Source organism: Primulina eburnea, chromosome 7 (assembly GCF_022965805.1).
Source record: "Primulina eburnea isolate SZY01 chromosome 7, ASM2296580v1, whole genome shotgun sequence".
Lineage (NCBI taxonomy): Eukaryota > Viridiplantae > Streptophyta > Magnoliopsida > Lamiales > Gesneriaceae > Primulina > Primulina eburnea.
In genome coordinates, this window is record NC_133107.1 from 598,173 (window position 1) to 613,755 (window position 15,583).

The 15,583-nt window shown below is 31.7% G+C and overlaps 2 protein-coding genes across 2 annotated transcripts; both read left to right on the forward strand.

The window, feature by feature from the left end:
* The first annotated feature begins 3,811 nt into the window (after nt 1-3,811).
* On the forward strand, nt 3,812-8,438 carry LOC140836307 (agamous-like MADS-box protein FUL-L). Its single transcript, XM_073201734.1, has 8 exons — nt 3,812-5,442; nt 6,619-6,694; nt 6,770-6,834; nt 7,202-7,301; nt 7,433-7,474; nt 7,773-7,814; nt 7,903-8,036; nt 8,186-8,438. The coding sequence occupies exons 1-8, from the start codon at nt 5,258-5,260 to the stop codon at nt 8,286-8,288; spliced, it is 747 nt and encodes a 248-aa protein (XP_073057835.1). The 5' UTR covers nt 3,812-5,257; the 3' UTR covers nt 8,289-8,438.
* Nucleotides 8,439-13,057: 4,619 nt separating this feature from the next.
* LOC140836308 (uncharacterized) lies at nt 13,058-15,452 on the forward strand. Its single transcript, XM_073201735.1, has 8 exons — nt 13,058-13,271; nt 13,702-13,852; nt 13,942-14,061; nt 14,167-14,210; nt 14,623-14,748; nt 14,864-14,948; nt 15,037-15,093; nt 15,168-15,452. Exons 1-8 carry the CDS (start codon nt 13,225-13,227, stop codon nt 15,252-15,254), a joined length of 717 nt encoding a protein of 238 aa, XP_073057836.1. The 5' UTR covers nt 13,058-13,224; the 3' UTR covers nt 15,255-15,452.
* The last annotated feature ends 131 nt before the right edge of the window (nt 15,453-15,583 follow it).

Here is a 15,583-nt window from a genome sequence, read left to right on the forward strand (position 1 = left end):
GTTAATTATACACATACTAGGATTCCATGCATGCCTTAGCTTCGCATTATTATTATTATTATGCAAAATTTATCTTACTGCAGGAGAAGTCTATGCTTGAGACCAACAAGGCTTTAAAAATAAAGGCTGGTATGCCAATTTTTTCATCGGCTATTGCTTAAGTTATTTTCCAAACTAGATTAATGGAGCTGCGTTTGTACATTGCTTGAATCGAAATACACAGTTATTTTTGGTTTAATCGGTGTTCTTTTAATTATATATTAATTAATTTTTATATTTGTCTTCATTTTAAATATCAACTTGATCAATTGAGAAATTTGATAATTTTCTTAATAAAGTAGATAAAGATAAATATAATGTGTCATATATATGCATAAAGATTAAACATATCAACCACATTGTACAAAATTCTTCTTGTTTAATTAATAATGCACTTTGAAAGGAAAAAATAATGTAAACAAAACCTATATATGAAACGGAAATGAAGAAATACATGCTGCGAACGAATATTTTAAGCTTATTTGTTTTTATAATAAATATTGAAATATGCACATCGTCATTCAATGTGCTCTTTTTTTTTTCTTTCAAATTTTATTTATATGATGGTTTCTGTTGAGGTTGAGATTTGGGCCTAACTCAACCCTAAAAACTAGTTCAAGGTGAGAGGATTGTCCAAGTTCAATATACAACTCTCAGATATTTTATCCAATCGATGTGTGACAACTAACACACATCTCTCACGTTCCAGATGTTCCTTCACGATGGAGAAGTTGTCAAAAACTAAATCTTGAGTAATTACATCATCACATGATATAAGAAGAATATTTGTTAGTCGTGCTAATTTATTCCATAATAATAAAAGAAAATCTTAGAAACTGACTCAAAGAAATTAAGACAGATTCGTTAATTCTATAAGTAGACCAAACTTCCCAATTACTCAAACGATGCCTGATTTAGCCAGTCATCCAATAATTTGTTCGATTTTTTTATGTCCGCAAAAGATACCTTTATACTAATTTTATGCAACTTAATTATAGTCAAGGCTTTCACCCACTGCCCACGTGAATTTCCTGATAAAATATGTGATCGAATATGATCCAAAAGATTTTAGCCAGAGTATAGATTTCCATTAAAGGAATATATTCTTGTAAGGGGTAGTTTGGTAAATTAAACATATGTGTATATGTAAAATTCTCTAATATGGATCATGTTAACCACTCATATGTCATCCACTAGCTATACATATCGGCGTAATCGCAAATTTAGTAAACTATATTTTATTTTGAGAATCGTGTAAATAAATCAGTCTTAGCTACATTAATCAGTCACAAGGGAAATGATCCTTCAACCCACATCACAGTTGAAGTATTAGATAAGACAAATTGCGCAAGACATACAGCGCGCCAATTTGTTCACATTTTTACACAAAAACTATCGAACATACTGTACGCCAAGAGAGTTAAAAAATTCAAAACATAGTTGTCTTCAGGCCTACATATTTCTAAAATATAATGTCATCTTCAATAATAATAAATGAATGTCACCTCTACATTGAAAATTTTGAATTCCCGTTTCTCCCTTCAAAGAGGAATTTTAGAATTTCTCACATTTTCCTTGGCTACATACATGCATATATCCATTAGGGTTTCTTCCTTTCCCGTTTCCCTATGAAATGAACGATGGTCCCCCCATCTTAAGCAAACCCCTAAAACTTAAAAAATAATTTACTGATAAAATGAATTGCATTTTGGAGTTAATAATTGGCTCGTACATCATGGTCCCCATGCATGCATGTTGTTTTTTTTATTAACTTAATTAATGAGAAAATAAATCCCTTAATTTTGGACCACTTTTGGAACAAAACAACTAGGGTTAACAGCTCAAGTTGTACGAAATATAATATATTTCTTTCTCATTTACCTAAGATAAAATTGTTCTATAATATAATCACCAAATATTAATTTTATGGGCTCCATTAATTTTCAAATATTAAGAAAGAGTGGACCACCATTCATATATTGGTTATGAATAATTTGATTAATTTTCTTTTATAAATTAGAAGGCCAGGGTATTGGGAAATGTTTTCAACTTGAGCTCTTTCCATCTGAATATCAAGTGTTTGCACGTACTCTTTAGTGATCCTAAATTTTTTACACTCAACTATTTACATCATTCGTTAAGGTCATTTATTTCCATGATGACTCATTAATCTTAGGGTTTGCATGAACGACGTCTGCATACTCAGATCCAATAGTAGTCTCGTATATATCCCCCTCAATTTTGATAATTCAGGAGGTGATGATTTTATATATCAATAATTAAAAATATTTAGTAATTTTACGTGAATTTGTTTTAAATTTCTTTGATGTGATATTAGTTTATTGTATCTTTTGGAGTAAACTATATGTATAGCACTCCTACATAAAACACAGAATTGCGTACATAGGGACAGGAGTACTATTAAATTGCGTATACTGACAATTCAAATTTAAAGTAAAAACCTTGAAGTTCAAGCTATGAATTATATATATTTCTATTACGTACGTACAATAGAACATTATAAATATAAAAGTAATTGAACTTGAGATTTGAGAAGGATATACATTAGTAGTAGTTTAATTTCTTTTAAATAATTTTTCTAATATTTTACATATTTTATTTATAAATCATGAAATATTAGCATCAGTAACTTTCTACTTTACTATATTAATAAATAGTTCAAGGTGAGATGAAAGAGGTCAATAACTCTTTCTTAATTTTTTTTAAGTAAAGTTTATTTCATGCAACTTAAGTTGTAACTAAGGCACATCGATTGAGCTAGAGTTAGGGGGATTTGTTACAATTAAATCTCAAACTCAAGAACGCATCTCAAACTTAAACATTAATGTCAAATAAGCTATTATAAGCTATCTATAATTCTCCATTTTACAAAGTAGTATTCGTCATACTTGATGTAATAGTGATTGTAATTTCAAATAAAATAAATAAATAAATATACGACCATTAAAAAGGACATACCAACAATTAATTTGACAGAAAAGCAGCTTTAATTTTAATTTTTTTTTAAAAAAAAATACGGGCAATAAAATTATTTGATTTAAATGATGAATATCATCTTTATTTTATTCGATTTCCTTGGATCTGTGAATAAATTTAAACTTTTCATTACACTCCGAAAACCTAGATTGGTAATAAAAAAAATTTCTTTTGGCCTACATTTTTTTATTAGGGTTCAAAGATAGCTGAATCTATTCTATCTGTTCTATAAAGGTTGAGTGCCATTTAGAAACTAACTTGGTATGTCAAATTCTACCCCATTAATTTTTGTCGTGTCACTTTATTGTTTTAGCTGTACAGACTTTTTCACAAATTTGACGAGTCAATCAACTTCTCCCCGTGTTTTCTTCAACAGAATGGCTTAATTACCCTGATATTTTCTACCCTCCTCTCCGTTTTTTTCCTGAATTTTCTCGACTGCTTAGACCACGTTTCTTTTAGTTTATCCACCGTCAGTTTTCTTACAAAACACATTCTTTTCGAAAACCCATAACCCACGTCCCCTTCTCCTTAAAACACATTAAAGCCGAATGTTTTTCGAATTAAATACTAGAATTGCTAAGTTGATTAAGTCAAAGTTGTTAAATAGGTTTGTTTCCACCTTTTTCTCTGCTAGTTGTTTACTAACTTTGCTTAGTACTGCATTTCTATTTTCCTGTTTTAGGCTATTTATAGATGTTGGCTTTATCTGTCTTTAATATTCAACAAAAATTCGGTTAATGGTGAGATTTATGTTCTTTGTAACCTCAACTCTGTTCCTTCCAATTCACCTCACGACTTTTCTAAGATTTGTCTACTTCTTCATGTTGGACGTACATTGTCGCAACAGTTTAGGAACAAATGTTGGATTTTTTGGCTGTTGTGTGGTTTCCTACTTTTCTAAGCAGTAGTAATTAATAGGAGAATTCTTTTATGGGCTGACATTTCAATTCTGATTATTAATCATGTAAAAGATTTTAAAAAAAATTCACGCATGGTTTGAATTTATTCTCTCTTTTTCTTGGTGTTTTATAAATACAAGTTTTAGTATGAATTTCTTGATTCTAACTAGAAGAAATATGGTCCATTTTTCGTCATATTAGCAGGTTTTATATATGGGAGGAAATGAAATTTTTCGGATTTATTTATGAGATCTAGTCAATGATTTGTATCAGATAAATCTATTGTGTCGTTTTTTTTTTTTGGTTATTAGTGTAATAGAAACGTTTTTTTCTTATAGAATATTAGATTTCTTCAATTTTGTTGTCTGATGTGATTTTTTTATTTCTCAAAATTGTGAGTTTTATATTTGGATTTGATAGTAGAAATTGCAAAATAACGGCTTAGTAAGAAGTTATGTATTTTTTGATTTTTGATTTTATGTTTCTACATAAAGTAATCGACACATACTTGCAACTCACTAGATTTCTCAATCTAATTTGAGCTTTATTTCATGCCCTTTAGGGAAATGGATTGATGAAAAATAAATCGGATTGATTTCAATTTTATTTCCAAAATCTAGATATTCTGTTATTTATTGTACTTATTGCACCAAATAGAAATACATTAATTTACGATATATTTATGATTTAAAATGAAATAAATTAATATTCGTTTTTTATATTAAAGACACGCAACGCTTATGTAAATTTACTTGTAGGCAAATAAATGAGGGCCCTTATTTTAGGCATCACGTCGTACGAATTGTTCCAAACCTGTGGCTCAAAACCAGACATTAACGACTGCACCACCCCACGTCCAACCGCAACTCGACAACGCAGTTCACCCACCCCACCCCACCCCTTCCCCCTCTACCTCTTTTTCCTTTTCCACTTCGTTTGGGTATATTTTATGTATGTATGTGTCTACATTCAGTTCATATATGACACACACACACAAAGGTCAAGAAAGAAAATAAATAAAGAAAGATCCCTATATGCTTTAAGGAACATCATTTGCCCTTGTCTTTGAACTACACCAAAGTAGAAACCACCATGTAAATTGTAATGATCCCCATCTATGTAATCCCTTCACTGGTTTTTGTATGTGGGATTGAGTCGGATGCATAAAATAGGAGGGCCATTCTATATCACTAACAAAAATCTAGGGTTTTGTGTTCATAAGTTCATAAATTGGCAGCTGCTCAGTTTCTGTCCGTCTTTTTGGTTGGTTATATACTTTTCGGAGAAAAATAAATAAGCAGTGTAATTATAATCAAGAGATGGGAAGAGGTAGGGTTCAGTTGAAGAGAATCGAAAACAAGATTAGCAGGCAAGTCACCTTCTCTAAGAGGAGGTCTGGTTTGCTTAAAAAGGCTAACGAAATTTCTGTTCTTTGTGATGCTGAGGTTGCTTTGATAGTTTTTTCTTCCAAAGGGAAGCTGTTTGAGTACTCTACTGATTCCAGGTATATTTTTTCCCAGATCCCGTTTCAAGATAGTTGATTAGCTAGTTTCTCTTCATATTTTACACCAAAAAAGAGAAGAAAAAATAGTTATCATTGAGAGACCTACCAAATCGAATCAAGAATTATATGGGTCTTAATCAGATAATTTCATTGACAGACGAAATGTGATTTTTTTTTCAGTTGCTTTTAATTTCATGTACGTCATTTGACAAGTTCTCAAGTAATCGCATCTGCCCACAATCTTGTTTCTTGGTGTGAATAATGTTTTCTGTTTTTTTTTTCTTTTCACAATTTCTCCGAGGTATATATATGAATGGAGTTCTCTCTTTTGAACAATTCTGCTTTTGTTATCGCCTGCAGTTTTAAAGTTGCTTTTTTTTAGAGGCAGGATTAAGAAATCCCTTCACTAAATTGGACATAATCTAATTAAGAGGACATAAATTTAATATGCATCCATATATTTTAAGGTAGTGATCGATGAAACAGTATATACATACATATACTGCAAATCATGGGGTCTTTTTAGCAATATGACACATATATGCATTTTTTATGAATCTCGAGATTTTGAATTCGGGTGCCCAAAATTCACGCATTCTGATTTTTCTTGTGCTAATAATGTGCTAAGTTTGGTTAATATCAACTGTAAAGATTTTGATTAAATTTAATTTACATGAGATCTGTTCCTTGACAGTACTGGGATATTGGCTAGCTAGCTTCTGATCAGTCTGCTTAACAGTACTAAGTCTTTGAATTAATGTATTAGATTATTTATATACGCGACATATCAGTCAAGCTGTCACACTCGCTCGTACATTTTACGTACGTGCGTCTTTCTTTGAAGTGTTTAATCATTTTATAAACTCTATAGAAAATAGATACAAAATGGTGTTTGTGTAGAAAAGATCATATCACACAAGGGTTCCAGAGGTTTGCAAATTCACAGACGTGAAAATGGTTTCTTTAACAAACAGGTTCAATTGCATGTAATTGTACCTATCATGTAATTGTACCTATTAAGGTTGCTGCGGCAAATATGGCATCAGTTTCTACTAAGGTTACCTGAGTCTTGATTTGTTTGTTTGTTATTATTTTAGGTTGATCAGATGCATCGATCTTTGTGTGTGTCTGTTATTTTAAGTTCAAAACTTCACTAATTTGATCTTTATATTTCAGCATGGAAAGAATTATTGAACGTTATGAGAGACGCTCGTACGCTGATAACAAACTTGCGACTGTGAGTCAACCCGAGGTATATGTGTACTAAATCAGATTTCTAGGTGTGGTGTTTCGTTTATTTCTTGATCATTTTGGTTTGATTATCTAGGAAAATTGGAGTGCTGAGTATCCAAAACTTGTGGCTCGGATTGAAGTTCTGCAAAGGAACATGAGGTACAGCTTTCATATATATAACCTTAGCATTGGATGGCGGTTTCTATAATTCCATAATATTAAATAAATATTTGGCCGGAGACCGTGGAATTTTTTAGTCTTTAAGCGTACTTTCAAGAGCTATTGAACAAAATTTTCAAGTGGAGTTCGATAATTCTAAATACGCTGGTTCAAAAAATTTGCAATCCGTTCTTGTTTGCTTTGATCTCTAACAAAAAGAACAATGCACTTGGGCATTTCAAATGACTTGTTCCTATGTGCAGGATTTTTTCTTAGTTTTCGGAAAAATATATATAGATGCGAGCAAAGAACAATCAGCAAAAATTTACTGATTTAATTTATATATAGTTTTATATTGACGTTGTAGCAACTACATGGGTGAAGCTTTAGACCTTCTTAGCTTTAGAGAGCTCCGGAGTTTGGAACAACAGCTTGACAATGCTCTCAAGCGTGTACGTACGAAGAAGGTAAGGTACATTCCATTCGAGTCGAATCGAATCACATAAGACATTTATATGAGTATACAAATTATATATGTAATTATTATATTTTTAGCATCATATGAATATTATTTGTAATGTTCAAAATGCGTGCGCAGAACCAGCTGATGAACGAGTCCATTTCTCAGCTTCAAAAGAAGGTAACACCAGCTACACTGTAATATCTGGTGTTTGATTTCATTTCTCAGCTGTGTATATTATCTATGACTATTGATTAAATAAGTTACAACGATTGGTCAATTTAATTTGATGGTGGTGTAATTTATATGTGATCAAAATCAAATTTTTAATATTGGGTTCGAGTTTATTTTCGAAAAATAAAATGACAAAGTAGTGGAGTGTGAAAAAGGATGTTTTCTTCAAAGATTCCATCTCTACTACTTATGGTCCTAAGATGTTATAAAATCTTGGAATTTTTCATTTGGGAATTTATGACAGGGGAGATCGCTGCAAGATCAAAACAACGTACTAAAAAAGAAGGTGAAATTTTTTCTTTCTTTCTTCTTCAATTCCTTAGTTTTTTCACCTGAAAAAAATTGTAGTTTATTCAAGTATGGAAATAAAACAGCTGAAAGAAGAGGAGAAACATGAAAGAGCAGTAGAGGTGGAAGGGGAACAAGATTCTTCTGCTCTTGCTCTATCTTCAGAAACCTTGATGCCTCCTCGTGAATTGCATAGAATTTTGCCTTCTCTCACCATTGGGTATTTATCATATACGCCTTTTTTAAAAACTGCCCCTAAAATATTTCGTTAAATATATAATTTCCTAGATCATTTATCCCACCTAGTTTCTGAGCTTTTTAGGTTGACTGTTTACACATTTCTGGTTTTTAATTTTTTTTTTTTTGCAGCGGCGAGCCGCGGCAGTCGACAGAATATGCAAATAAAATTCAGACTGCAGATTCCAACACCCTTATTCCGCCGTGGCTCCTCCGCTACGTGAACCAACAATAAAGATCACGGTGGATCACTTTTAATAAATTTAATTAATTTATTGTGATATCGAAGCAGTTGCCCTAGTCCTGTTGTGGCATGCCATCTCCATTTGGATGAAAATAATTTTTGTTCATTGGAAAAAGAAAAAGAAAAGAAATATGTTGAACATGTAAAAGAATCATTGGAGCCCAACTTAAAGCATTCCTTCAGTATATAAATTGTCACATAGAGAGTGACAAGAATAAGAAATATTAGAAACTACCTCAAAAACCATGTTCGCAAAATTTAAAAGTTATTATTATTTGGAGTTTTTAAAGCAAAATTAAATATAAATTATTAAAATATTTTTTAATAAAAACTATATTGTAGATTTATATAAAACTAGTGTCATTGTGCACACATTTTTACATTTTGTTTTTTGTGTATAATTATTTTTAAAAATTTAATTAATTTTATATAATATTATAGTTTGTCACTGTTTGATTTTTTTAAAAAAATAAAATAAAATGCAGCTATATTAAATATTTTTTAAAAAAATTTGTATAGATAATTTACTAAACCCATTTTTATGATATTTTCTCATTGAACGGATAAGATTACTTTTTTTTTAATTCGATAATGATATTTTTGTGAAAATAAGTGGTGTCACAAAGTTGGACTACTAACGATATGTCAAGCTTTATGTATTGTATAGATTGATAAATAGGAGTGGGCAAAGGCCTATCTAGTTCGGTTTTAAGTAATTACATTTGATTTTTCGGGCAACGGTTTTTGAAATGTTTAATCTGATAACCAAATCACTTTATTAAGGTTTAGTTTGATTTTATAGTATTACAGTTTGGTTTATAAGATTTTATAAACAAATTCAATTAATTCATTATGTATCATTCAAAAATTTATAAAATAATCATTAAAATTCATTATATATGATTTTCGTCCGGGTTTTCAAGATTACAATTATATAATTCAGTGTTATTTCAATTTTTGTAATAAGGTCAAGTTATTTAAATTTTGTTGTCATAGATTTTCTAATTGTATGAGTTATAAGTTAAATTATTTTTAAATATATATAAATATTCTTGAACAATTTTTGAGTAAATTATAATTAGTTTTACAAATTTAATGAATATAACAATATATAAATAAGAATACATAAATATATATGTGAATTATTAAATTATAACTAGTTACTAATAGTCTGAATATATGTTAAATTTAAAACCTCTAAAGTTTTGACAAAGAAAAAACAATATCGAGATGTTTCACGGTCCATTTGCCAGTTTCATGTATTTATTAGAATCTAGCCGCTAAACAAGTCAAATCGCTTATCGTTTTATCAGAAGTTCAAGCTGCATACATAATCAAAAGTTCATAACTTGAATTTGTCTCTAATCGGTCCGCTTTATCGAAAAGTGTACAGAGTCAGACCATTCAACTCTAATCGCACTCTAATCCGTCAGACATTAACAAATCACGATGCATGGTACAACAACCCATAATGTCATGAACATTATCCTATTAACTCTCAATTGATTGAAAAATTTCCTAAAATGTCAGTAGTCAATCAACTTTCTAGAAGCTAAAAAAAGCAAAGTTATAAAAAGCAAACAAACGTTAAATGAACATTTAATGCACTGTAGAATGAAGGAAAATTGACAATACCAATATGTCGGGAGATAGTATGTTGAAATTTTTTCCGACCGTTGGAAGACTTTGGTGTAAATATGCAGATTAAGAACTTCAAAGACACCAACACAAGGTTCAAGCATTCACAATCAGCAATATACAAGATCTCGAGTACACTGATTATTCATATATTCATCCACTCAATAACACAAGCTGAATTTACCTATCAGATAATTTCATGATCAATTTATAATACATTCTAACTTTAGTCGTCCAAGTAATCATTTATAATATTTTTGTAATTTCGTTTGTTTGAACCAGAGGGCTCTACAGACAAACCAGACATTTGTGTCTTCGTTGTGGTGTTATTAAAAGTTTTGAATTAGGCAGCGTATTAAATACTAGTCAAATGTGTTTATACAAGAATTGTATAAATCAAAGTTTAATTTTAGTGATATCTATTTTAAATGGAAAAAAAGTTACATAAGAATTGTTAATATCTGAAATCCATAACATCTCTGTGTTCTTTAAATTTCATCGTATTTACTTATTATCTACTTTAATTCACCTTTAACTGCAATGATTATATATTATATAATTAGTCTAGCCGGACTGTTTCCTCACTTAAACTCATTTTAATGGTCTGGTCAAGTCTAGTCATTCAAGAAAGGCTTTAACATCTAAAAATTGTTAAAACGAGCTCAGTTTTATAAAAATATTTTAACAAATTTTACTAACCCCTTCTAAACTATGTTCCGATCACAACATAAATTATTTGTTTACTTAAATTACATTTAAACGTTCGACTCGATGATAAGTTACATAAAATCGTAATCAGACTATAACAATTTCCGTTTAGGTTATAAAACTAAAATAAGAACTTTGGACTACGGTTTGATTGGTTTTTTTGTTTTCTGATTTAGACCATATTATGTGTCACGCCCCGAAACTCGGGATTTGACACCGACGTTGTTAACAATCACACATTCGAAACAACAAGCCTTTCATAGCACAGTGTAAACCGAACCAGTTTATATATCATAAGTTCCACGAAACAACATTGTCTTTACAATAACGAAATCCAACGAAATAGTAAATAATACGGAAACGTCTTACAATTATTAAATCATAAATTCGAACATAACTACTACTGGTCTCGTGAATCACCAGCCCCGGAACTGTTCGGACTCCTCTTCCTCAACCTGCTCTTCGGACTTTTCTGGGAGGGTAGAGTAAGGGGGATGAGTATTTTGGGAATACTCAGTAAATGTGGGACTTTGAACACAATATGACAATTTTATAACACTTTCGAATCATAACATATACATACAACATGCTTTTTCATAATCGTAACGTAAAAATTCATAACGTAATAACACTGCGATTTTTCACCTTTAAAGGTTTACTGACGTCAGTCCCTAAGTTTTAATCCTCTAAGGGGGCGAGACCATAAAACAGTTCTATCCCAATGTTAAGGACCATATGTTGGAATTCCACCCATTTTCAGGGAATTCTCACAGTGTCAAACATAAACGTACCAAAAGTTCGTAAAAAACGTATAGACAAAACGACGGTACTCGACCGTATTTTTAAACCACAAAATCGAAATTTTCACGTATGCATAACTCGAAATTATAAGTTTTAAAACAGCCCACTTACCGTGTTTTTAGCTGCAAAAAACGTAGGTGCTCGGCTTCGGAAAGTGGATCGTTCTTTGTTCTTCACTCGGCGGCACTACGGCTCGATTTTTTTCTTGGAAGATTTCGGCAGAGTTTGGCTAGGAAAAGCTGCTGAATTTTGAGATTTCAGCATGGGGATTTTCGAAAATTAGGTGTAGGATAATTAAGGGGTGATGTGGTATTTATAGGGAGGATAATGGTGTTTAATTATGGCACTCAAATCATACCAAAATTTGCTTCAAATCTCTCAATATTTGACTCTAATTTCCTTTCCAAATCTCGAAAATATGGTGGCCAAGTGAAGGGATTTACTTCCAATTTTCTTGTAGTTTATTCTTGCATGTGATTATATCCTTAGGTACCACCATATTTATGCACCAAATCCATGGGATTTTCGAAAATTACCACATCTATTATTTGATTCCTTTAGCCATGCATGGTCTTTACCAAACCAAGGAGATTTCCTTGCAAAATTTCGAAAATATGCATGCCATATTGTAGGTATTCTTGACTTGGTGACAAAGATTCCAACCATTAATTATTTCCTCATATGTATATCTTATTTAATACAATAATCCAATATCACAATTTCCTTATTGTTATTTATTTGCATGGTAGAAAAAAAAATCGGTTCTTACAATGTCCATATATGTAGATAACACGTATCATAAATCACAAAAACTCTTATGAGACGTCTCACAGATCAATTTTGTGATACATATATTATGTTTGGGTCACCCATGAAAAAATATTAATATTTTGCCAAAAATATGATTTTTATTTTGAATATAGACACGACCGACTCCTCTCAAGAATAAGGATATATACGTGAGACTGTCTCACGAGAGACCTAATAAATATGCAACACGTGTTATCCAATTAATATTATGATGATATAAATTGATCGGTACTAAAAACAATAACCTTCATTCTGATTAAAGACTTCAACATAGAAATTTGTCTCTCGATGCTTACTATTGGAACAATGGATAAATCCCTTTATTTTTATTCATATAGAGTGATATTAAAATAAAAATTAAACTTTAAAAGTTATACCCTATATCATAAAAGTAATACAAACAAGCTAATTGGTTATCTAACTTGTCTACTGAAAAAACTTCATGACGAGAGGCATTATTTTTTAAAAAAATAATTGACCTTAGCTTGTCTAAATAATAAAATATATCAATGTGAAGTTCAATTTGAAGGAACTTTTGCCAAATTAAAAAATTACCCAATTGTAATTAAACTTGAGGAAAATTAAATTTTAACAAAATTGATAAAAAAAAATATTTTGCTTAAAAATGTCGGGAGCGCCCATGCATGTCAATTGCCATTACCCTTGGTAAAAAAAAAAGTTAATCAAATTTTCCAGACAAACACAGCCACGTCGTAGCCCGAAGTCAATCCACGATTGTGGAACTTGATGAAAATTGTGTGTGTAAAGAAAAAGGAAGCTTCCACTCTGATTTTGAATAATGCTGCCGCTGTTCGGATGGTTGGTCATTGGTCATTTTCCAAAGTAAAACGCGTTTTGTTTCCATTAAACAAATCATCCCCGTAAAATATTCGTTTTTTTTTACGTAGTCAACATGAAAATTCAGGTATAAAAATATATAAAGATGATGTAGGTGATCGAGTTCTAATCTATGCGTTTGAGCTACCTCCATAGTTTCCAAATTCGTCGGATTCCCAGGTTAGTTTCCCTTTTAAAATTTCAGAAACCAATCTTTTTTCGTTCTACGGAGATGTTTTCGTGTGATGTTCGCTGATCCCTTTTGAGGGTTGTGATTCTTGGGTCTTATTGTTTTGTGTCTTGATTGAATCGATGGAAAAAGACCGAACCCATCTGAAATAAAAGTTTTTGGGCGTCATTTATTAAAGAAAGTTCCCATTTTTATATCCTGAGTCAGAATTATGTGGCTCTGTTTTAAACTCCATCCGTATGTGCCGTTTTTATAACTCGTGGACGTAGTTGATCGAAAGGAAATGCCGATGATTGATTTTGAATTATTTGGTTTGTGGAGCTAAATTCAGTCAAATATTGTTGAATAATAGATTAGAAAAGTGCGTATGTTGCTAAAGCTTGCCGCCCCTTTCAATATGAAAGTGCATATTTTGTTCAGATCAATCTCCATGGCCTCGGTTAGCAATAGCAACGGGAAGAAACTTATTAAAATTGATGTTAGCGCCGATACTGTGTGCCCATGGTGCTTTGTGGGGAAAAAGAATCTTGACAAAGCTATAGATTTATCCAATGATAGCTACAATTTTGAGGTATAAATGAGTAATGTTTTGTTTTTTAACTATCTTTTTGTTGTTTGCTTCCTATTTTTTACTCGATTAGTCTAATTTCTGTGTTGCAGATCAAGTGGCATCCCTTCTTACTTATGCCATCTGCACCCAAGGAAGGCGTCAATAAGAAGGAATTTTACCGCAATAAGTTTGGGTCTCGAGCTGAACAGATTGAAGCTCGGATGTCGGAGGTTCCTTTTTGTTTCTTGGCACCCCTTTATCTTATACAGTATAAGGAGAGGTTTTTTCGCGTTTGACATACAGCTCAGAAAATTTAAGTCGTTTTGTTTTGGCAGATTTTCAAGGGGCTTGGGATGGACTATGACATGTCTGGACTTACGTAAGTTGCTCTTAAATCGGTGGAGTTAATTTGACATGGTGATATCCTTTTTAAATCGGTGGAGTTGCTCTATGAGTGTTAGTAGAGATAATTTGTTGATGACCGAGTCTCCGTCGTCTTATAAAAAACTATAGTGGATGGTAATCATATGACTAAATCTGTTAACATGTACGATAGTTCACCGATATTTCATGTATAGCACTTGGATCTTATAACAATTTTCAAACCTGATTTTAAAAAAATATCAAACTCTTGGTTTTGTCTTCAAGTATTTCGTCGAACAGGGCCACATTGTTCATGAATTAAGAATCTAGCCACTTCATCTTGTTTGTCAGTTTTATTTAATCGAGCAGCCAAGGCTTTAGAGTAAAAAGGTGCTCTGGATGTTTCTCATTTTTTCTCGAATACACAGAGGAAATTCTTTCGACAGCCATAGGCTACTGTATTTTGCCGGACAACAAGGGCATGATAAACAACATAAACTCGCAGAGGAACTGAGCAGTGGCTATTTCACACAGGGAAAGTACATCGGCGACAAGTGAGTAAAGTTGCTAGTAGTTTTATTTTGTTAGAATCACTTTAGAAAATGATCTTTAATCTTTGTTTTATCTGTTGGAAACTAGCATGATTGTGTTTTTCCATTGCATCTGCAGGAACTTTCTTGTAGAGTCTGCTAAAAAGGTTGGAGTTGAAGGGGCAGCCGAGTTTCTTGAAGATCCAAACAATGGAGTCAAGGAGGTAATATCTCCAAACAAGAAAACTATCCCCTTCTGCTGTGTTCTTTTTTCCATACCAAAGTGTATGCCATTTTGTTTTTTTCTTGAAGGTTAATGAAGATTTGAAGCGCTACTCGTCCCATATAAGTGGTGTTCCACATTTTGTTGTAAGTCACGTTTAAGCATCTAGTGTTAATTTTGAATGTTACAAAAACGTTAATCTTGTTTATATTCTTGATAGATAAACGACAAGCACCAGTTGAGTGGCGGCCAGCCGCCTGAGGCCTTCCTCAAAGTATTTCAAGTGGCTGCAAAGGAGAGCTCCTAGTTTCTTTGAAGAGGAAAACAAGGTCGACGGCTGATCCATGCTCTCTCCCTCGTTTTATTTTTATATTGTACAAGGAGTCCATAATAAAATTTCATGTAGTTATCATCTCAGTTACCTGATCGTAGTTTTATCAAGTGTGGTCGTGTCCTTCAAATCCTTATGCAGTAAGTTATGAATAAACTTGTTCGTTTCATTATATATACACATGTTATGTGATACAGGTGTTCATCAAATTTAGTTTCCATTTTGTAGATATCAAAATCTTTGATTTGAGATTAAACATCATTTCTAATGCTGTGGTAACAAATATATTTATTAAAAAAAACAAC